Source organism: Crocodylus siamensis, chromosome 13 (assembly GCF_052110815.1).
Source record: "Crocodylus siamensis isolate JL-2025a chromosome 13, ASM5211081v1, whole genome shotgun sequence".
In the NCBI taxonomy this organism is placed as follows: domain Eukaryota; kingdom Metazoa; phylum Chordata; order Crocodylia; family Crocodylidae; genus Crocodylus; species Crocodylus siamensis.
In genome coordinates this window covers 15,906,421-15,928,700 of record NC_143407.1, presented here as the reverse complement: position 1 = coordinate 15,928,700, position 22,280 = coordinate 15,906,421, and the positions used below count along the sequence as shown (strand labels likewise).

Below are 22,280 nucleotides of genomic sequence, written 5' to 3'. Positions count from 1 at the left end.
ACAAGTCAGACCACGACTCTGTAAACATGGAAATCTGATGTAACTGAAATCCTGCAATCAGGTTTCCAAGAAGGCAAAATCTGCAGCAAGCAGATGAGAGCTGGATATTCAGCTCTCTGTATAAGACAGATGTTGGTAAAAAGCAGGGAACAAAGAGAAGAGCAACAGGTTTGCTTAAAAGTTAACAGTGAAATAAAATAGATGAGCTCAACAGGCCTTGCTGGAAGTATGAGAGCTTGCAACAAGGATTTTTCAGGTGTAGAGCCTGTGGCAGAGGAGGGAACAGTTAGGGTTGTTGGGACAGCCCCTCTAGGAGTGATGAGGAGAGAGGAATATCACCAGAAATGCCCTAATTAAGAGATCTGTACAGATGTGCTGGGAGGGACATGATAGACAGTAGAGTGGTCCACCAGCTAAAGCAGTGGCTGGGAGGCTGGAAGACCTGGGCTCTATTCTTGGCTCTGCCACTGTCTTGCTGTGTGACCTTGGACATGTCATGCGCTGCCCCTATTTCCCTTCTCATCCTGCATCTGTCTAATCTATGCAGACTGTACACACCTCTGTCTTTAACTGTGTGCTTGTTCAGTACCTGACACATGGGACCACTAATAATTCCTGGGCTTAACCAGTGCCCTGGAGAGCAGACTGCTGGCAGTGATCCTGATTAACAGCCTCCCAGCTTTGCTGTTCAGCTCACAGAGCTAGAAGGGACAACTCGGATCACTGCGTGCAGCCCCTCCTGTTGCGGGTGGCTGCGTCTTATAATCCTGTTCATAAACTGGTCAAGTTTTATCTTAATACTAGCTTGGTTTCTTGTTCCCACTAGGACTCTGACCCAGACCCTCGCTGCTCTCAGGGCTGAGAACCTTCTGCTAATTTCTTGATTAAATGTATCCTTGGCTGGTGGCAGTCCTCCAGAGCCAGAACACCGGCATCAGCACCAGCCTTCTTCCTTGGCTGAGGTGGGAGCTGCTATGGGGTGACCCATTCACTCCCAAGAGACATGGCTGTATGCACAGGTAGGCAGGGAAAGGCAGGGGGAGTCTTGCTGGCTGCACTTCCAAAGCTGTTCCCAGCATCAGCAGGGCTGGCAGCAGGTCCAGAGCCAGCCTCTGAAGTCCTGGCCAGAGACTAACACACCTGAGCAGAAGGGCTGGCAGCTGAGCGGCATCCACACGTAGCTTTGCCCCACAGTACACAGGATGGGCGAGGAGCAGGAAGGTCACTACATGTGCAGGAAGGCAGGCTGCCAGGTCCCTACCCCAGGTCCCAAGGGACCCTGCAGAGCAGGGTGAGAATCACCATGGTAGCTGTAACCCTTGCCAGCAGTACGGGGCTCTTAGGACCACATGCCATGGAGATGCAGAGCCAGCTGCACTTGCTGCAAGCTGCCTGCCAGGCAAGGGCCAGAACTCTAGCTCTTCCTGCCCTGGGAAGCTGGTACTTTGGCTGGGGCAGGAAGGCTGGGGCTGGGGTCTAGGCAGGTACAATGTGTCCCGGTGCTGGGTGTTGGCTTGGGGGTTGCCCAGGTTGGGACAGTGGGCCCCTGCAGTGGGAGCTGGGCTGGTGCCCAGGCAGGGGCAGTGGGTGGACCCTGCAGCAGGAGCAACCTTCCTGCAGAAACATCTGCTGTGCTTATGAATGGCCCGTTGTGCTCTCACCACAAGTGTGTGCCCCTCCTCTCCCCCTGCTGATCCTGCCCAGCCTGCTAGCAGCCTGCTTCCCAGCTCCCTGCAGCTCTTACAGCTCCTGATGCTGCAAGGAGCCCCTGATAAGTGGGCCAAGGTGCCTTCTGCAGGGTCTGACCCCCTGGACACTTCCTGGGGCAGAGCAGACCCAGTTAGCCTAGTGCAGGGTCCTGAACACAGCCCCTGTCTCCTCCCACTCCTGCAAACTGTGTCTTGAGATCTGCTTGTAGTAACAAGCCAGATGTGCTTCCTTGGGCCTGCTGGCTTCATCCTTGTGCTGCCCTCCATCTAAGTTCTGTAGCGTCATACAGCTTCATACACATGCCTGTCTCTGTTGCCCCTTGCAAGGGGAAACGATGCTGAAGACGGTAACTGGAACACCCTGACTCTGGAGCAGGAATGAGGGAGCCTGGGGCAGAGCATTTGACTGGATCTGAGTTACAGGAGATGTCTGGCCCACAGCAGCACCTATTCTGGGCCTCAGCCAGTGGCCCTGGCTCCTGGCCCCAGGCCCATAGGGGCTGTCCAGGCAACCCTACTCTGGGTCCTGTTGTTGGCCTTGTCAGTCACCAAAGCAGCAGGGCGAGGGGGTCAGGATTATCCTCAGGCTGCCAACATGCCCTGATCTCCAAAGACTCTGCTCAGTCCCACTCCCTTTTTCCACAAGCCTCCATCTCCCCTGGGGCCCCTCTGAGAGACCAGTCAGCAGGGTCCCTCCCTCCCTCCCTCAGCCTGTGAAGGCCGTGGCCAAGGTAACATCTCCAGCTGGCATCAGCCTCACACTGTTTCATCACTACCCACGCTCCCTTGTTCCCCCCCTCCATCCCCTACCTGCACCATCCCTATCTCCATCCCCATCCCTGTCCTTGTCCCCATCCCTATGCAGGTCCAGGGACGCAGCCTGCCAGCCGCCTCCATGTTCAGGACTGCATCATAGCTACCACGCTGCACACACTACAGTACACACAAGGCACTACAGTACACACACTACATTATGCTCAGCCCCGACACAGGCATGCCGGCAGCTAGTGATACTAAGTTTCCCTGGGCCTAGTGTCTCCCAGGGGTCTGTGTCTTGAGGCTGCAGGTCAAACTGTGCCTCTGACCCTGAGTATCATTAGCTGGGTGGGGCCCAGGAAAACGGCATGGTGTCACTGTGCCCCATTCCCAGTGTCTGGCTGAGACCTTATGAGTACAGCTCCTGCAGTCTCTCCAAGCTGGGGTCATCACCTACTGGCCTTTGAGGGAGTTGCCGGCCCAGCTGGACTAGCTGTAAGGGGCTGTGGGCAGGGCTGGTGCCCAGCTGGGACAGGTGAGGGCAGCCCCTGCAGGCCGATGAGACAAGAAATCCCCCCCAGAAGGCAGCAGTCTTCAGGCTGGGTCAGACTGTCTTTGCCACATGCTTGGCCTTGTTCACTGCTGCCTCCTCTTCTGAGCTCTGCCCGGGTGGGAGGAACAGGCAGGGCAGGATAGGGCTCGTGACATGAAAGCAGGCAAGGGCTCCAGCACCAGAGTCATTGCCTCAGTGCTGCCACATAGAGGAGAGCAGACTTCTTTGGGGATGAAGGTGCCTCTTGGCCACTCCCCACCTCTGCTTGCCTTTTTCCTAGACTGCCCATGGAGCGACAGGCAGCCTAATGGTAAGTGTTTCCCCTAGCATCTGCTTGTCATGGCAGGGTAGGGAGTGGAGGACACCCTTGGGTATAGTGGCTGTGACTCCTGCCCCGTGACAGGGTTCCTGTGTCTTTGGGTGAGGCAGTGTAGGGGGGGTCCCTGTGTGCCCCTGGTTGACCCAGCCTTGTCCCCTCTCTGGTGAGGCACAGTGGGAGGCAGCCTGCCTGGCTGGGATCTCCAGCAGCTGTCACACTCCAGCCAGGGCAGCTCCCACTGCTGCAGGGCTGTTTGTCTGGGGAAGATGAAAGCAGCGGTCCGAAGCCCAGGGCAGCAGAAGTCAATATTGGCTCTGGTGAAAGGATCCAAAGTTCAGGACACGAGACGGTTGCCCCCAATTGGAACAGTGGGGGTGGGTCCGAGAGGCAGTCGCCACAAGCGAACGGTGCAGAGGGGTCTGTGCTACGGGGAGTAGAGGGGAGGTCACCCCAGAAGACAGGTTTGCTTGGGGAGAGCGGACCATGCAGACAGCGGAGGGAAGGTCACCCTGACAGACACCAGTGAAGGCGGGGGGAAGGGTGCTGGTGGCATCCATCTGCGCCCATATTTATAACTCATTCGTAGGCAGCCTGGCCACTTCAATGGGATTCTCAGCCATGGCTGCTGTGGGCACTGTCCCGTGTGACTGTCCCCCTCCCCCCACCACCTCGCTGTCCCCAGCTCTGCCACCTTTTTAGGAAATTTCTGCAGAGCCCGCCCCATGATGCCTCCCCGCCTTGCGCCTGGCTCCAAAGATGCTAAGCTGGGCCCACAGCTCAGCCCTGCATGGAAGGGTGCCCAGAACAGCTCAGAGCCAGGGACAGGCACATGGGACAGGGCAGAGCCAGGGACATGGCTGGGAGCATGAGAATGGGATAGAGCTGCAGACTCAAATGGGGTTGCTGGGATGGGACAGAGCTAGGGACGGGGCTTCAGAGACTGGGCAGAGCAGGGAGCATGGATGGGACCTCAGGGGCAGATGAGACAGAAATGGAGCAGGGATATAGGAGTGGGACATCCTGAGGCCACAGAGGGGTGATAGACCATTGGGGCAAACAGCAGGAACCATGGCTGGAAGAGGGAAGCAGATACCTGAGGCAGATGCAGTGGGGCACTGGGTGAGAGAATGAAGGGTACAGGCAGGGGGCACTGAGATGCGGTGCCTTGAACAGACAGCTAACTGTGAGGAGGAGACCATCAATGGATCAGACCAGGGATGTGGAAAAGGCTTGAGGGGGCAAGGCAGTGATGGATGGGATATGGCCGGGGAAGGCCAGGCCAGGCAGGTCACGTTTCTGACCTCTGATTCCCCATGCAGCAGGGACCTTACTGAGCCTTGGTCCCTAGACAAGTGCGGGGTGCCTTGGGGAAGCTGCTCATCACTGACCCTCAATCAGCATTAGGAAAAAGCACAAATGGGCAGTGATGTTGGTGAGGACCCCCCAAGGGTGGTACCCAGCACCCACCTCCTGCCCATGGGGGGTCACCCCATGGGCAGAACCTGGTATAGAGCAACCCCCAGAGCTGGCGCCAGCTTGGGAGAACAAGGGTGTATGCTGGTCCCTGGAAAGGTCTTGCTTGCAGAGAGCCCAGGAATTATCTTACCATGCTGCTGCAAAGCTGAGGTGGGCCTAGCACTAGGAGGGCTGGCTTGCCAGCTGCCGAGACCCATACAAACTCACTGTATTGATGACAGTCACCCTGCACAGCTCTGTCCTCTTTGATGGACTCAGCTTGCACACATTCTCAGTCACCTGCTGTTACAGCTAATTATGCCAGATCTTTTTAGGGAGCCGACTCCTCCTGTACATCGAGGCTGGGAGGTGGGGCAGCGGAGAGCACTGCCTGTGAGCTGGGTCAGCAAGTAGCTCCCATGGAGACCTTCAGGAGTGGAAGCCCCACAACTATGCTCTGAAGCCACTGGGCAGGCCCAGGCAGTGATGAATTGCCTGGCATCCTGCTAACAGAAAAGAGCATGTGAAGAAGCTTTGGAGGGGAAAGACCCAGCCACTGCGGGCAGAGCCTTCAACCTATGTTGTGGCAAGTCTGTTTGTGCCTCAGGAAGGCAACAGACCTGACAATCCCCAGCACCAGGGAGTCCCTCTGTCCATATACCAAGGGCTGCCAGAGCAGGGCAACAGGTGCTTTTGTGTTTCCCATCCAGTCAGGAGCAGAGCCCGTGCAGATAGCTACACCCCAAGGCGGACGGGCGCTGTCTCCTTCTGCAGGAGGGGTGCTGATGATGCTGTCATTTGTGCCAGCCAGGCAAGGCAAGAGCTCAGAGGAGGATGGGGAACATGAGAGGGCTTTTCTAGCCCCAGCTGCACTTTCTCCCAGCACTACAGCCCTCCCCATTGCAGAGACAAGACCCTCCCAGCATCTGCAGACCTGGCCCTTACTAGTCACAGCTGCTTCATGACTGCCACTGTAGAAAGGTGCCACAGCACAGCCCTTCTGCCCAGGGCAGAGCCAGTCTCACCCCACCATCTTACAGCAAGCACCAAGTGTCAATAAGGGGCTCATGGGCAAGGGCTCAGGGACCAGCACATTCATACCTTATAGCTGGTCAGCTGTAGGCCACTGTCCCCTGCAGCAGGATTCAAACCAGCCACCTGCAGGGATAGGCCCATAGCCCTTTCCCCAGCCCTCCACCAAGCAGCCCCAGGCTGAGGTGATTCACCCAGCTGGAGTCACTGTAGGCAAGGCTGGGAGCCCATGCTTGGTGGGCTACTGGGAGGCAACAGGGAAGTACCATGACCACTTTGGCAGGTCTGCCCATCCTGGTCAGATGCTCCCTTTTTCCTGTCTCCCACGATCTTGCACAGCCAGGAAGAGGTGGCTTACCCAGGGTGGGATTCATTACTAAGGGGCTTTGTGGCATGAACTGGACAAATCTGCCACGCACCTGCCTGCCAGTAGTTCTGTGGCCGCACCCCCTGCACTGACGGGGCCCCAGTCATGCCAGACATAGCAAGGGCACCAGCCCCAGCCAGATGGATTCAAGGAGGCAGTCATTCCTTGTCAGGCACAGGCTAGGAGAGGACATGCTGAGACCAGCAAGCTGAGCTGGGCCAGGCTACATTAGGAAGAGCTGTCCACGTAGCATGGCTGTCGTGATTGGGCACTGGGGGTGCTGCCGGTTGGAAGAGCTAGTAAGCCACAGGTTGCCCCCCCCCGGAGCTTTGTGGGCCTGGACACACCACAAACACTGCTGATTATGGGCCCACACATGAATGCCATGTGCCCCTGGAGGCTGGGGGGGCACAGCAGATTCCTGCAGGCAGCGGTGGCACTGCTGTCAGCAGCAGGAGCATGGCAGCAGCAAGCGGGGAGCTCCCACCGGCAGCCATGGAGCTGTCAGCGGCAGGTGGTGACCACCTGCAGACACTGCTGGCAGTGGCCAGTGAAGGTCGCGGACCACCTGCAGATGCTGCCGGCGATGTGCGGGGTGAGCAGCAACTGCCCGCAGCTGCTGCCGGCAGTGTCAGCGGCGCCTTTGTGCAGGGGGTGCACCGCCACACTCAGGGGTTGCGTGTGCACCCTCATGTACCCCTTACGTGTTGCCAATGGCCCCACATCTGTGCATTTGGATCCTGCTCAAACCCTGAGGGACCCGTGCAGTGCCAGATTTAGGCTTCAGCTATTTAAGCTACAGTGTAGGGCGTCACAATATGAGGGGCCCCTAAATACGAAAAAAACCCTGGTCATTTTAATTCTAATATGACAAAAATATACACATATATGGCTCCACAGTTATTATTCCTATTGAGTTCATAATTGTGTGCAGAAATAATAATTCATCTTAAAAATTCATAAAAATCAATTTCCTTGGATTTTGTGGATTATTTCTATCATATAGGGCCTCTTAAACCGGACATAATTTAATCCCTCAGCATGTCATAATCCAGCATTGGGCCTGTGGCTTGCACATGCAGTTTGGGTCACAGCAGGACAGGTGTCTCCCTGGGCTCTGCCTGAGGTGTGGGGTTCTGGGTCCAGAGAAGTCCCCAGGCACTGAGCCATTTGGCCAGCTCCAAGCCAATGCTCCTACGCAGGTGGGGAGGGGCTGCAAGTCCCAGGAGCAGTCACAATCATGAAGCAACTTCTCACCTCTCAAGCATTTGCAGAGATAAACAGGTCATGCACTGAGCAGGAAGGGCCCAGATAGAGCTGCACTCCCCAGGCCCCCGGGGATGCTTGGCATTCTAACACCTAGGGGCAGCTTGGAGCAGCACCCCCTTATCAACCACATGCTGCCTGCAGGAGAACAGAGGCCAGAAACACTCCTCTCCATTCAGGGGACTTCCAGCTACTGCTGCTCACAACCTGCAAAGCTGGCTTTTTTAACAAGTCAATGAGCTAAGGCCTAGCTTGAGGGCATCCTAGTACCTACTTGGTGCCAGCTTGAGCCCTCTTCCCTGGCATGGCTGGCTTAACCAGGTGCTTTCTAGGTAATGGATGGAGTCATTACCAGATGGTGGGAGGTTCAAAGATGATACGCCCCCATGGGCTGCAAGGAGATAACCCCGTTAAGCCAAGCTCAGTTGTCCTAGATAAACTGACTGCAAGTGCTGTCCCAGCAAAGCAGTACCCTCCTTCCAGTACCCTCTATTGCAAGCTCCCCTCAACAGCACTCCCTGCCCTACTCCCTCTGGTGCTCCCCACTGACCTAAGACTGAAGATGAGATTAATGCAAACCTAGAAGATGGGGAAAATTCCCCCTTTACGGACATGTTGGGGAGGATGGGTGGGCTGGAAGGTGCTTGGCTGTCTTCTTCCCCCATCACCCATCCAGTTTGTACAGCATGGTGCCCTTCTTCTCTCTGCCATTTCCAACCATGCACTGAGGCTGCTGCTCTGTTGCAAGCTAGCTGCACCCTCAGAAAGGCCAGGCTCTACAGGGGTTTCTCTAAGAGAAACAATGTGAGGTTTCCAGAGGCATCACATACCACTTGTAACCATTTGTGATTAGACAGCAGAGCTGGCTCTGCCACCAGCCCTCCTCTCTGGCTTTGGCTCTCCCTGGGCTCCCATGCACTCCACACTGTGGTCCAGGTCTCCATCCGCAAATCTGAGCAAAGCACACTATCATTTACACATCTATGGCTTGCATCCATAGATGCTTCTCGAGCAAATCCCGGGATGTCATTCTCCCCTTGTACTCGGCCTTGGTGCAGCCGCAGCTGGAGTACTGCGTCCAGTTTTGGGCTCCACAATTCAAAAAGGATGTGGAGAAGCTTGAGAGAGTCCAGAGAAGAGCCACGCGCATGATCAGAGGTCAGGAAAACAGATCTTACGATGATAGGCTGAGAGCCATGGGGCTCTTTAGCCTGGAAAAGCGTAGGCTCAGGGGTGATCTGATGGCCACCTATAAGTTTATCAGGGGTGACCACCAGGATCTGGGGGAACGTCTGTTCACCAGAGCGCCCCAAGGGATGACGAGGTCGAACGGTCACAAACTCCTGCAAGACCGTTTCAGGCTGGACATAAGGAAGAATTTCTTTACTGTCCAAGCCCCCAAGGTCTGGAACAGTCTGCCAACGGAGGTGGTTCAAGCACCTACATTGAACACCTTCAAGAGTAAATTGGATGCTTATCTTGCTGGGATCCTATGACCCCAGCTGACTTCCTGCCCCTGGGGCAGGGGGCTGGACTCGATGATCTCCCGAGGTCCCTTCCAGCCCTGATGTCTATGAAATCTATGCACCACACTGAGCAATGACTTGACCTTGCCTTAGCTTCCTCCTAAATATAGGGAGAATTGCACTAGCCTGCACAACTGCTCCCCTCATTTTTGTGCTTCATTCATAGCAAGGAAGTTTGCAGGGCTTGCCCCAGAACACTAGCTTCTTGCCACATCATCAGCAATACTAGCATAACCCAGCAACAGCAGCAAAGGATGAAGTTAAGACACAGGCTGCTGGGTATCAGCAGCTGGAAAAGGGTAGGAGATGAATTGTTCTTCAAAAATATTGGTGTAGTTAGATTGTCAGCTGCAAAGCAAGGTTGAGGGTCAAGAACCAGACTTAAAAAGCTCTCCACACTGACTAAATAACAGCATTGCAGTTGATACCCAACCACCTCTCATGCCCAAATGCCATCATCAATGCTGAATTAGATTCCTGACCAGTTTCATTTGAATAACCCTGGTAAGGAGTCAATTCTTTAAAAACAAACAAACATGTAAATAAATAAAAATGTTCATCTTGAGCTAGGTCAAAGTTATCACAAGCCCCAGCAACTGAAGCACCTAGATCTGGAAAGTATCACACATTTGTCAGCTTGTTGCATATGAAATCAGAGGCCCCACTCTCCCCACACAGAAGCGAAATGAAGTGAAGTGAGGGAGGTTTCCACAATGGGGGTCACCCCGAGCTCAGTCCCCCCCACATTCTGCCCTGCCTACTTCACCCTGCAGGCAGGCAACCTGCAGGTCCTTCTTTCAACCTCCCACCATCCTAGACAAGCCCTGAACTAAGCACAGATTATTGGCTGTTTTCCGTGTGGTTTGGGGTCAGGTTCACCCAATTTAATTTAAATGAAAAGTTCTGCAAACACAACTGGACTGTTTTACTTCATTTGAGCAAGAGATCCACTAGAACTAGCAAGCCAGTCACAAAATGTTTTTAGCTCACCAATCCAATGAACCGTGTGTTGTTTTAGGTATAGATGATGCCAAGGATAACATGGATTATCCTATGGCTCACTAGCCTCTCAGGAAAGATTTCCTAGCAAGTCCTAGAGCGAGGGCTGTGCACTACAGGGTAAGGAGAAAGTCTGAAACCGGCTGGCGCTGACTATGGTTCCATTGCATTTTCAGGGAGGCAAAAACTGGATTCTGGAGAAAAGCAAGACAACTCCAGCATTTCTTTGGAGATGGAACTTGAGCACGTCACCTTTATTCCCAGGGGCCACTACATGGCAGACATCTTCCAGACAGTACAAGCCGCAGCCCCCTCACTTTGAGGCTGACCACTGCAAAGTTAAGTGGATTTTAACAAAAACTTCCTGTCCTTAGTGGCAAGAGTACTGACTCATCACTCTGCTTTGCCTGTAGCAAGCTAAGGTGGTGTTTGGCATTTCAAACAGTATGCCCGCAAGTCACATGCAAGTTTGTTCCCAAAGTTTAGGAACAGGTTATGCAAACACTTGTCTAGAATGGCTTAGACCAGAATGATCCTGCCTTGAGCATGGGGTTGAACCAGATGACCTTGTGAGGTCCCTTCTAGCCCTACTTCCCTACGATTCCATGGGAATGAAGTGCCGACTCCTCACCGTTCAGTCATGCTTTGCCTCGTCGGACGCATTGACAAGTGTGGATGTCTGGCATGTGGTGCTGCAGTCCTGTCCGTGGCGCTACACACTGCACATGCAGGCATTCCCCACACTACAACTTTGTAGTGTTGACGGGAAGGGGGGAGGGGAGGGTGGTGTTTGACCCTAGGAGATCCCAGGGTCAAAAAAACCAAACAAACCCATGAAGGGTGGCACATGTGGTGGCAGCATGCATTGCCCAAAACCAGAGCCTGGCCACCTGGAGCCACACTCCAGGCTACAGGCCAGGCTCCCAGCTGCACGAGTACTATGGCTGCAGCTCCCGGAGGCCCCCAGGTAAGGCTATTGCAGCCACCACTTGCTGGCCCCAGCCTCCCCTACCTCACCTGGGGTAACCTGCTGCGCCCCAGTGCGTGCGTAGCACAGGCGTTTCCCCAGGGACAAGCAGCAGCAGCATAAGATATGCTGCTGCTACTTCTTCCCAGGGAATCATGTTCCTACTTGTGGGGATGCAGCCATTAGGTTTGGTTTTAAGCTTCAAGAGAGCTAGATTTATACTACTTGAGCATGTAGCTTTTAAATTCACAAACCCACCACAGCCTAGGTTCCACCAGAAAAGGTTTGCTGGAAAAATGAACTCTGACAAACCTTCTTCATGGTCGTACAGTTTACCCTATAGTAAGCTTCATTTACCTTGTAGTAAATGAATGCTGCTTATATTGATTTCCCAGAGTTAAGCTATAGTAACAAAAGCACACTTGTACAAGGTAAGAGTCTTCTTGCCAGTTCAGAAATGTCTTACCTCCAATATTATCGCAATGGCAGAAGCTAAGTATGCACCTGGCTCAAGTCATGAGTTTATTTGAATCTCCCAACCAAGTCACAGATAAGCCTCTCAAAGATGTGTCATGTCCCAGACCCACTTCTACAAAGCTCCTCCAGATGTCAAGCAGTTTGAAGTGTCCTGATGTCTTGGAACAAGATGTTTTAGCGGCTAACTTGGTTATTTAGAAGTCATGTTTCTTCAGATGTGCAAAGCAGCCTGTCTTCACTGACGTTTCAAATTAAGCCACTGAGACCAATTGCAAGATTCCATAGGACGTATGAAGAAGCTCTGACAGAGCACCAGCCAAATGATACTGCACACTCGCAGGAAAGCTTTTGGGGCCAAAGCTTCGTATGATTTGCCCCATCATACTTCCTCATTTCTACAGTATATAAGCACTTCCCATTCTTCAGTTCATTTACCTATTCTGAGCCAGGTAAGTGCAATTTTCCTCATTTGAAAGTGCAGAATTGAAGACCAAAGAGATGGACTGACTTTTTCCAAGGTCCCTGGGGAAGCAAGGAGTTAAGCCTGGAATTTGGGTGACCCATGGTAACCCCTTAACCATGGAACCATCATCTTTAGTCTGGAATATAGGTCTCTCAAAAAAGGTCTAGACATCTGGAAAGGAGATGCATGTAGTGGGAGATATTTCCCAAACTGAATTATACAGTCGTGTTGGAGAGCTAGTAGCAGTAAGACTGGACTATTAAGTTCTGAAAGGACAGCGTCAGAGAATTGTATCAATGCTCAATGGATGATGTGGCTTACTCTTCTTTTGACATTAGCTCCATTTATTTGTAGTATGGAGTCTCCCCTCAACTCTTCCCTGTGGCAATCATGGACCACCAACTAAGCAAAGACACATGCCACACAAGGATTCTCTACCAGTCATTTTACAAACACAAGTACATAATGTTTATTTTTAAATTTCCAAATTATTACAAGTACAGCCCTTAGCAGAAACCCCCCTCCCCCATGACAATTATCTTAAAAAAAAAAAAATGTACAGTTCCAAAGGTTTCACTGTGTAGGACCTGCATAAAATGTTCAATATTAACAAGACAAAACAAAGCCTTCAAAGGGGGGTGCCAAGTACAAACATCAGTGCTATTTTTGGGGTAGGAAGGTAGGACTCCGGAGGAAAGAGGGGAGAAGAGGAGACTGGAGGTTCTGCTGCAATCTCACAACAGTGACTGTTAGTCCAGAACTGATCCAACAAGTGTCTGGGGTCTGACAAGAGTACAAAACAGTGGGCTGCAATTTGTTAGCATTTTTATTCTCAAATCTGAGCAGTTGCACCAGCTTTTTTTTCCTTTTTTTTTTTTTGAGAGAGAGAGAGAGAGAGAGATCAGCACAGAATGTTAACAAGGCTCCTTTGCTCCAAATAAAAAGATTTCTACAATAAGAAGTTCAAACCCTGATTTTGTCTGATCACAACCTGTCATGATAGGAAGAGAGAGGTGATAAAAATGATTAAACAGAAGCCACCATCCAAAGTGGCATAACCTGCTGAGGATACACAGCAGAACAACTTCCTGTTCTCTCCAACAAGGCCCAACTTCCCCACCAGGCAGCCACCATAGTAGGGGTCACAGTCCTTCCACCTGCCACGTGAAAGCAGGCAAGGCAGATGGGTGGATGCTTGGGGAAGGGAAGCTGAACTAGTGGAGGCATTACTATAAAAAGGACACGAGAGCAAGTCTAGAGAACACCTCCCACCCCCTCCCAAACAAATCTCCCTGCTTAACTCTAGCTATTGAAAAGAAAACAAGTGTTTGGGGGGAGAGGGGGGAGAGGGTGGAATATAAAGCAAACTAACACGTTCTCATATAAACTGTACATGTGCCAAAGCAAGACAACAGTATCTTACAAGATGTTCTTTGTACAACATCACTGCTAGAAACAAGCGACTTTTAATAACTAGAAAATGAATTTAAAAAGTTACACAGAACAAGTTCCTGCTGCTCACCCTCTTCCCACCATAGCTTTTCTATGGGACGTGTGGAATAAAACGCTCTCCGATACATCTGTGGTATTTGGGTCACCTGCTCAAAAGGGCTACATAATTATGTGCTGTTTAAAGGTGGCAAAGGAAACCCACTGTCTTTCCTTTACCACAGCCACATGGGAGCCCCATGCTCAGAAGAAAGGACAAGCCTTTCAGAGCACGACCTCAGGAGACCACTCCCGAGAAGAGACAGAGGAGAAAAGCAAGAGCACCTTGAAGCCAATTTGTATTATGCTGGTGAAAGCCATATTTCCATAAATGTAAGTACTTGCTTGCTCTACACAGCCCTTCATTGGGGGCTCAGAATTAACACCATATAAATATATACATACAAGAACTAACAGCCCATTGGCCTGATCACGCCCAGTCCTTCTGTGAAGCAATATGATCCCTCCCCATGCTAGATCAAGGCTGGTTTCACATCACAGGCAGCAGATGGCAGGAGGTCCCACAGTGCTCCAGCGTTGGCTGCTCAGCTGAAGGCGGGGGGTGGGGGGGGAAGGGAAGCAGCTCCATTCTGAGAAAGCCACCCGTGCCCCAAAATGTTGTAGGCTTCACACTCCTCTGTCCAATGAGGCCTCGGCCAGTTCTTTCTCTTGCCCTGGTCTTTGCCCTCCCACCGTTGCTGACAGGACCATCCCATAAGAGTTGTGTGTATTTTGCTGGAAGCAGTAAGTCATCTCTGCAAACCTGAGGGATGACCAAATACTTCCAGAAGTTACAGAAAAATTAAATCTAGAACCAGTCAAAGGAAAGGCTGGATTAGTAAAGAAGTATCTGCTGCTTCCTAGCTCCCTTCAGCCAGCCACTCCTGCTGCCCAGCAGCACCACTATGCCTGCTCCAGCTCTGTCTCTCCCCTTCGTCTCCCTGTCCCTCATTTCTTTCTCTTCCGCCCCCTGGAATGTTCAATGGCCTCTGGCTCACTGTCCCCCTCCTGCTCTTCCAGTCCCTGGCGTCTGGCAGACAGCTTCTTGCGTTTCCTACGGGTGTATGTGTGGCCAGGCAGGTGTTTGTGCAGCATGTCAATCAAACACTGTTCTGTCTTCTCCAGGCAGGACAATACATGGCTCCCGTTCTGATTGTAGCACTCAGCATTGGAGAACACCTGTTTGATGTCAGAGAGGAACTCCTGCACAGAGCGGTAATTGCCACAGGAGCACTTGCTCTGCATAGTCTGGAAGTCCATGGGGTTGCTGATGACCTCAAAATAATCTTCAGCTTCCTCTGTGGTCACTGGCTCCCTGTTGAGGAAGGAGTCACAAAGACAAGAAAAAAAATTAGTGCCAGGCATTAGTGCTATTTAGATGCCAAAAGTACAGAAACCCAAGCCTACTAAAAACCAGCCACCAGTACAGCCCTGCAGCTCCCAGCAACACAGCTCTACCCTGGAGGGAAGGTGAAGGGCAGTGCAGGCAGCTTAAGGGGCACAGCAGAAGCCAGGCCATGGTGGTGGGGTAGAGCTGTGGCCTGGCAGCACATGCCCACCCCCCACTCATCTGTTACTCCTCTTGCTGCTGTTGACACGGCTGGCGTGGGGGTCCCAGTGGCAGCAGGAATGAGTCTTACTGCCCTGCTCCACCATCCCATGCCAAATCCTGCCTGCTAGGCTGTGGAGGCAGCTCCTGCTCATGCTGGTCCAGACAGGCTGCAGCCCAGTACCTGCTGTGGGTGCACAAATCTGGGGGGCAGGTGACCCCCCATGAAAACCCCCACCCCACACACTCACCCCCTGCCCCATACACTGGGGGGGAGGGGCTGTGGCCTGGGGGCAGTGGGTTAGAAATGAAGGGACACTAACAGGGCTGGGAGGAATGGGGACATGGGACCGGCAGGGCCAGGGGTTGTTTTCTACTTTACAATTTACTGGGTTGGGATAGGCCATTGATGTTTATAATGGAGTCCTGGTACAAAAAAGGTTAAGAATCACTGATCTTGACTATAGTGAGCACAGGGGACACTACTGTAAAAAACACCCACCTCCCTTTCTCTCCCTCTAAGTAGCCCACTTCTAAACCCCAGGCCTCATGACTAGGGGGAGCTAGTAACTGTGGATTTGTGAGGGCATGAAGATTGACCCTTGACTCTTCAAGTTCCTCTAGAGAGATCAGAGGACAGTACAGACAAAGGAGGAAGCCCCAGGTGCCTCACCTGAAAGGCCAGCTGAAGCGGTACTTAATGAGTTTGTTGAGAATTTCCTCACACTTCTGCAGCTCAAGGTTCTGGCGACGTGACACCTTCTTTGTTTGAAGCACCTGGCCACACAAATGAAGGGAGCCATTACAAGAAGGAAAACTAGTTTGTGGTTTAAGGACTAGCCAATCAGTTTCTGGGCAGAGGAAGCTAATGTCTTAAAGTTTCTCTTTTCAATCCTCTCACTTACAAGTCAGTATCTTACTGTGTTGGGGAGAAGTGATACCACCATAAAAACTAAAGCTTAAGTCTTTCAAACCCAATGATGCCCTGCAACAATCAAGCAGCAAAACCACTCTGCTGCGGGAGCTTTGATGGTAACAGCCAAGAAATGCTGTGGCAGCTTGGGTTACAGAACACGAGCCCTGTCCAAACGCTCTGACGGGAATAGTTTACAGGCAGCCTGTCCCTTTTTCCAGGGGGCAATGAGCTTTTTTCAAAAGAGGTTCAAAGGCAGCATGGTTGAAGCAAGAAGCCAAAGAATAAATGACAGCAAATGGAGCATGACACCCCCCGCCCCTTCCCACACCCCCTGGTGGACAGCATGCAACAGGCAAGGAGGAAGAACACAGTTGTGCGGCTGTATTAACAGGCCTGCTGCAGAGGCTACTATGCCATTTTAAATACCAAACAGCAGCTGATGGCCCTGAGCTGTGCTATACTGGAGAAACATGTAAGGTCAGCCATTTGCCTAGCAATTTGTAGCAGGCCAGTAACCACTACACTGGGCTCTACACCTTAGCTATGGCTGGTGCTCTGGACATATCTCTGCACACACACTGGCATGGGGAGAGCTGGGATGTCCCCCTCCAGTGCTACTGCCAAGGAGCCAGCTTCATGCTGGGGAGAGGGGCAGGGAGAAAGTAGTCAGACATCTACCAGGACCTCTTTCCCAACCTGAAGGGCTAGAGTGCACGGCTGTCTGGTAAGACATTATGCCAAGGCCCCAGTTCCCTGCCCCTGCTGTTTGAATCAAGGCCATTTCTGCTTGGCTGTGGGGCCAGTTGGCTAAGAGCATGCTGCTTTCTACAGAGACCAGTAGAAACTGGTGCTGTTAGACCAGTGAAAGGAAAACTGAAGCTATTGGCCCTTCTTTTACACCAGCCAGGCACCCATACGCAATAGGAATTGAGCCTAAAGACCAAGCAGAACACTGCTGGGCTCAGTTCCTTTCTCCAAGTGACAGAACAGAACAGCAGCACTATCAATGCTGGGCTCCAATCAGACGGTAGACCTGCCAGATGTGCATGCGACTTGCACCATGGTGCTAGAGTGCCAATAGCCCAGGAATCCCCAGTGGTGGCATTCCCCAGGAGTCAGCACACAGTCCTACAGTTCCACCCTACCTATGACACGCATGTGTGTACATGTGCACACACTCATGACCAGCTATCTTCAAACGCACAAGGTTTGATTCTTTAAATGTCAAGTGAAACCTAAACCAACTAAATTATGTCCTGGAGTTTGGGGAGTGACCGAAAGGACAACAACTGTCAGAAAACAGCCAAGCCCAGGGAGTGAGGGTCCTGCATTGCTGGCATTCTATCACCATCCAGGACCCCCTCTTCCCCCCACCTCACTGCAGAGACACATGGATACTATTTAAAACCCTTTAACAAGCTGCAGGCTGCCTGCTAATCAAGGGGGACAATGTGTGAAAGCGGCTGGGGAAGGATGCCTGGCATATCTGTTCTCCGTTTGTACTGGGCCCTTAAGGATATGCTTCCTTTGTTAGCCCGACCTTGGCCCTTTGTGGATTTCACAATACAATGCAGAGCATTTCTTTGGGAAGAGGAGGGGGAGGAAGTATGACACCTGTTTGGTTTATAACTCATGATTTGAGCAGCCTCCTGGGGACAATTTGGCTCTTACCAGTTCATCAACGTCTGCTCCATTAACAGGTGTGGCCTGCTGCCGCGGTCCCCTGGTGGTGTGCAGCAATTGCTTCTTCCTTTGGTGCCTGCCCTGCCTTAAAGGATATGTAGACATGCGTTGCTTGCCCCTGGCTGTCTTCCTGGGTCTCACTGAAAATCAACCACAGGTTCATTTTGGAAGGATGTGGACAGAAATGCACATTCTCTAAACACAGAAACAGAGCTGATAATGGACATATGTTCTGCAGCTTCTCTCTTTTCCTCCTCACGTTAGAATTCAAGTATTACATCCCCCTAAGCTGCTGAAAAGACTTCCCTCAGAGACGCAAGAACTAAGCACCTAATCTCTGAGAACTACAAGATGCCTGGTGCTCTTCAGCAGTGGAGTGGAGACTATACACCACTTCTGCCCCAATCATATTGTAGCATAAGGTCTCACAAGCACCACTACCTCACAACTGAATAATAGCTCCCACCTCACAAAACCTCCAGCCTTCCGGTATACTTATAATCTACCACACTCCTCACAGTTCTTGTCCCAGTGAGATGTGTGGGCAAACACTCTTTTACCAGAAAAGCCATCATTTGCTGGCAAGATGTCCCTTAAGAACGACTACAGGAACAAACAGACCCCCTCCTTCAGGGAGGGATTTAGGAATATCTTGGTGCAGGTAAACCTTCGTGCACTGTTAAAGCAGAAAGTCTCTCAGCCCCTGGATTTTAGTGCCAAGCCCCTGTTTGGGAGGATGTGGGGAAGGCATGGAGGGTTGCAAAGCAAGCCTTGAAAGCATTCAAGTCAAATCTGTTGAAATACTGTGCTTTCTCCTGTTGTCCACTTGCTCCCTGCCAGAGTGTGGCTGCCTGAGCAGGTGCCTTTACAAGCATTTACAAGTGGCCCACACAGCAGGATAAGCCAGTTGCTAAGTCTCCCTGAAAAGCTAACTGTGTGCACACAGGGGTGTCGAGTTACTCCAGCACGGAGCTGCTCCATGTGCCAGAATTGGTAAACAATGGAATTTTATTCCCCGGTATTGGGGCTGGTGCATGATGTTCCAGAGAAATGCTTTTTGCCCATTTGTCAGCCTGCCTGTCACAGTTTTTAACGGAGGGGAATGCAAATGTGGTGACGAACTGTCTCCTGTCTTAAGTTTCCCCCATGACCCCTGTGTACTGGGGGTGTGTGCTGGCCTTCCTTCCAGGGTTAGCTCCTTCCACCTGGTCATGAATGCTGTTGTAGTTCACTTGTGGCCTCTAATCCAGGCCTGGCTGATAAATCATCTTGCCAGGCCCCCTGCAGGAGGAGCGTGTGTGAGGGCAGAGGCACGTCTGTACAGTGTTGCTCCTGCTTGCGTGTCAAATTTGCAGCATGTGTTAAATGTCTGACAATCCAACACTCTATATTCTATCCCTTAGGATAATGCTACACAAGGATTGAAGAGGACTTCTCCATTAAAATAAGAAGTTTTCTATAATGACCTTTCCATGCTAATGCCCCTCAAAGCTAGGGGTTGAGTTTAATGCTTTATTTTTAGTGACAGTAAACTCTCTTTTGCTATTGTTTGAAAACCCTGGCTTTGGTCCTGGCCCTGGCAGGCAAGAAGGGCTGAACAGATTCCAAGCGTGGACATGGATACTTCATAGAACAAAGACTGACCTACATTAGAGTATCAAGGAACACCCCAGATATTAAACAAAAGGGGCAATATGCAAGGCTGAAACAGCAAGCCTGAATGCCCATAACTCTTCAGAGACCCCTGGAGAACACTGAAACATGTCCTGAGTCTGTCACTGAATTCCACCACTGGTATCAGTAGAGGGCTTTGGTCAGTGATGTTTTAACTGAAAGCAAATGGTGTCTGCTTGCATTTCAAAGAGCTCTTTAAATTGCATGCTTTCTGATCAAACCTGGTGCAACAATGTCAAATCCCCCACTGAATGAACAAAGTGAATTGTGGGGGAAAAGCTGGGCTGTGTTTGAGAGAGAAAAAACAAATCACATAATGAGAGTCTGCAGAGAGCCATTTTGAAGCCCACTCAGTTGCCCAGGAAAGAGCCCAGGCACATCTCAAGTTAACTTTCATTGTGCAGCGAGGGACCCGGCAGCGAGCTGCACCCCAAAATGGCAAGTATTCTCTAGGGACTGGCAAATGAAGGCAAATTAGAGGCCTGTGAAAGCCACCCCTATTCTAAAAAAAGATATCCTAGCCCTGCATTTTGGGAGGGGTGGAGAAAGGAGGCCTGCAATTCATTCTCTGGGTTCATTATTGTAACTCTGTCCCATTTCAAACTGAAAAACCTTTTCATAATTTAGTTACCTGCATTCAAAATCTTATTTCTTGCTAGCCCTTCCCCTGTTGCAGGCCCTGCTGATGGCTTAGAAGCAATTTTAATGGCTTCAGCTGTGCCCAAAGGAGTGTGGATGGCAATGGAATGCCTGAATGCCCCCACTCCTTTGTGCTTCTTGCTGTTCTGTGATAGACACAGTATAGGCAGCCATTTAAATAGTACATCAGCTCAAAGACAGGCAGTTCCAAAATCTGTATATATTAACCTCATGAGTGCAGCTTTATCTGAAGCTTTGTCCCTCATATACCAAAGCTTGAAGATAAGCTTCCACACTTAGGACAAGAGCCTCAGCTTGGACACAGATCTGTGTGTGGAGAAAGAAAGGGTTCTACTGTGATCTGCTGCATCTTTACCATGTAGACAGACTTACATTTCAGTCCAGCAACCTCATAATCTTCCTCCTCCTCCTCTTCTTCCTCAGCATCTTGCTCATCGGAACCTTCCTCACCTTCTTCACTCTCCTCTTCAACAGAATCTTCTGCATAATTCCTACAGGCAAAATAATTCAACATCAGATACTCTGCGCAAAAAAAAAACAAAGCCTAGATTGCCTAGACCCTGAGAGTTTGTTAATACACCCAGACTTTCTGACCACAACAAGCTAAAACAAACACTTATTTTCACACTGCTTTGTGACAGAGCAATCTGTTCTTGGTCAAAGAGGGTATAACATTATAGTTAGGGCTGAGAAGGCATTTAGAGTCTCCTGCGACTTCCCAGGCTATGGCTTTGAAAGTTTAACATTTGGGCTGAATTCTGTCAACCCCAACAGCTGAACCCTTATATGGCAAAATGCTGCTTTTGTCATTCCATAGTCATCGCAGGCATATGCGCAACTGAAATGAATTTAACACTACTCATTTGCTGCTGCTGGTCCTTGAGGTGGACAAGTGCTTTACGTTGAGCAAATATGTACACATTTTATGCATGTAAAATATTGCTGTTGAATAAGAATATCAGAAATAGTTACAGTCTACTCATTCTACCTGAGATAGCCTTATTAGTCTTTCTAAACACCTGGCCAGTCAGCCCTTCTTTGAATCTCTCTCAATTTGTTGGGATACAAGATGTAATAGGGAATGAAATTTCAAGTAATGGGGTGAGAAGGATGAGGGCACTGAATAGCCAGGCTCTCAGATCAGAGAAGCTACAATTAAAAACGGCACCATAAAAAGTTTTTGGGAGAAGACTGTTGTTGCAGCCCCTTCCCACTCCCTCCCACTGTGGCACCTCTTTCACATGCTCTATAGGGAGTCTTGTTCATGTAACATGTTAATTCCAGCCACAAACAAACACTACATTGATGCCTTTACAGCATCTGTGCACAGACTTCGTGGCTGTGGGAGCTACAATTTTAAATTTTCTGAAAGGTACAAGTAAAATCCAAAACATTCATTAAACGGATAAAAGATTTAAGTTTTTGCAACACTGGAAGAGCTGGAAGCTTGTTCCAAGACCAGTGTTTTTCTTCTCCTGTTCCAGCTGAGAATAATAAAGTAGAAAATAGATAAGACAGGTGTTACTCCACCTGATGGCTCTCATCCAGCAACCCAGCAGCTTGCAGATGACTCTGCCACATCAAAGTAACTGTGATCTTAGACTAGAACAGCTGTGTTAAAGCCCTGCCCTTTCAGAACAAGCCTGATAAACTCCTTTTAGGCAGTGCCCAAAGAGTAATTAATACTTTTAGGGCCATATACCACCTGCAGGAAAGTCTAATATACTTACTGTTGCATCACCACCCTGAAAGGGAGGATGTCTAAATATTCATGCTCCTGGCATAAGTGTGAATGCTAGAAATGGCCGTGATTAGAAGATGACGTACTCCCATGGTGGTGGAGTGAAATCCATTTTAAGTGCCCTTATGCCCAGCCCCCAGTTCCTAACAAGACTGGAACCAAACACTGTTCTATGCAGGGTCCAGCAGCTGCATTTGGAGTCCAATGGCTGATAGATGTTGCTTGGTAGAGCTTAGATTCCTCCCAAATGACATTCACTACAGTACAAGCCCCCAGAGGATTGTTGCCATAGCTTCCAAGGCAAGCAATAAGGTGCTGCTGGCCAGGAGGCTTTACATACATCGATGAGAAACTGTACTCAACCTTCTGTGTTTAGTAAGAGAATGCAGATTAAATGTCCCAGATTGGCTGCTAGTCCAGTAAAAGGGAAAATGCTGGTAACTCATCTCCAGTGGAAGGCAGCAAGGATGTATTTAGTGCCAAATGATTTTCACCACTTTAACTGCAGCCCTTTCTTAATGCAGAGAGCCTGTCTTTTTTTTTTTTCCCCCCCTTTTTTTTTTTTTTTTTACTGCTACAGTGAAGTTATTTATTTAATCCCCTCAAAGTATCACGGGTCAGTACAACACAGGTGCTCTAATGTAAGAGCAGCCTGAAAAAATTGCTCTCCTATTGTTCAA

The 22,280-nt window shown here is 50.5% G+C and overlaps 1 protein-coding gene across 1 annotated transcript in view; it reads right to left on the bottom strand.

The window, feature by feature from the left end:
* Positions 1-10,170: 10,170 nt before the first annotated feature.
* Positions 10,171-22,280, bottom strand: part of BAZ1B (bromodomain adjacent to zinc finger domain 1B) — a 78,726-nt gene continuing 66,616 nt past the window's right edge. Inside the window, exons 16-19 of the mRNA XM_090025691.1 lie at positions 20,232-20,350; positions 17,514-17,665; positions 15,600-15,703; positions 10,171-14,692 (exon numbers count right to left, since the gene is read on the bottom strand). Coding sequence (XP_089881817.1) covers positions 14,326-14,692; positions 15,600-15,703; positions 17,514-17,665; positions 20,232-20,350 — 742 coding nt within the window. The 3' untranslated portion in view covers positions 10,171-14,325. The remainder of the gene's footprint in view (positions 14,693-15,599; positions 15,704-17,513; positions 17,666-20,231; positions 20,351-22,280) is intronic.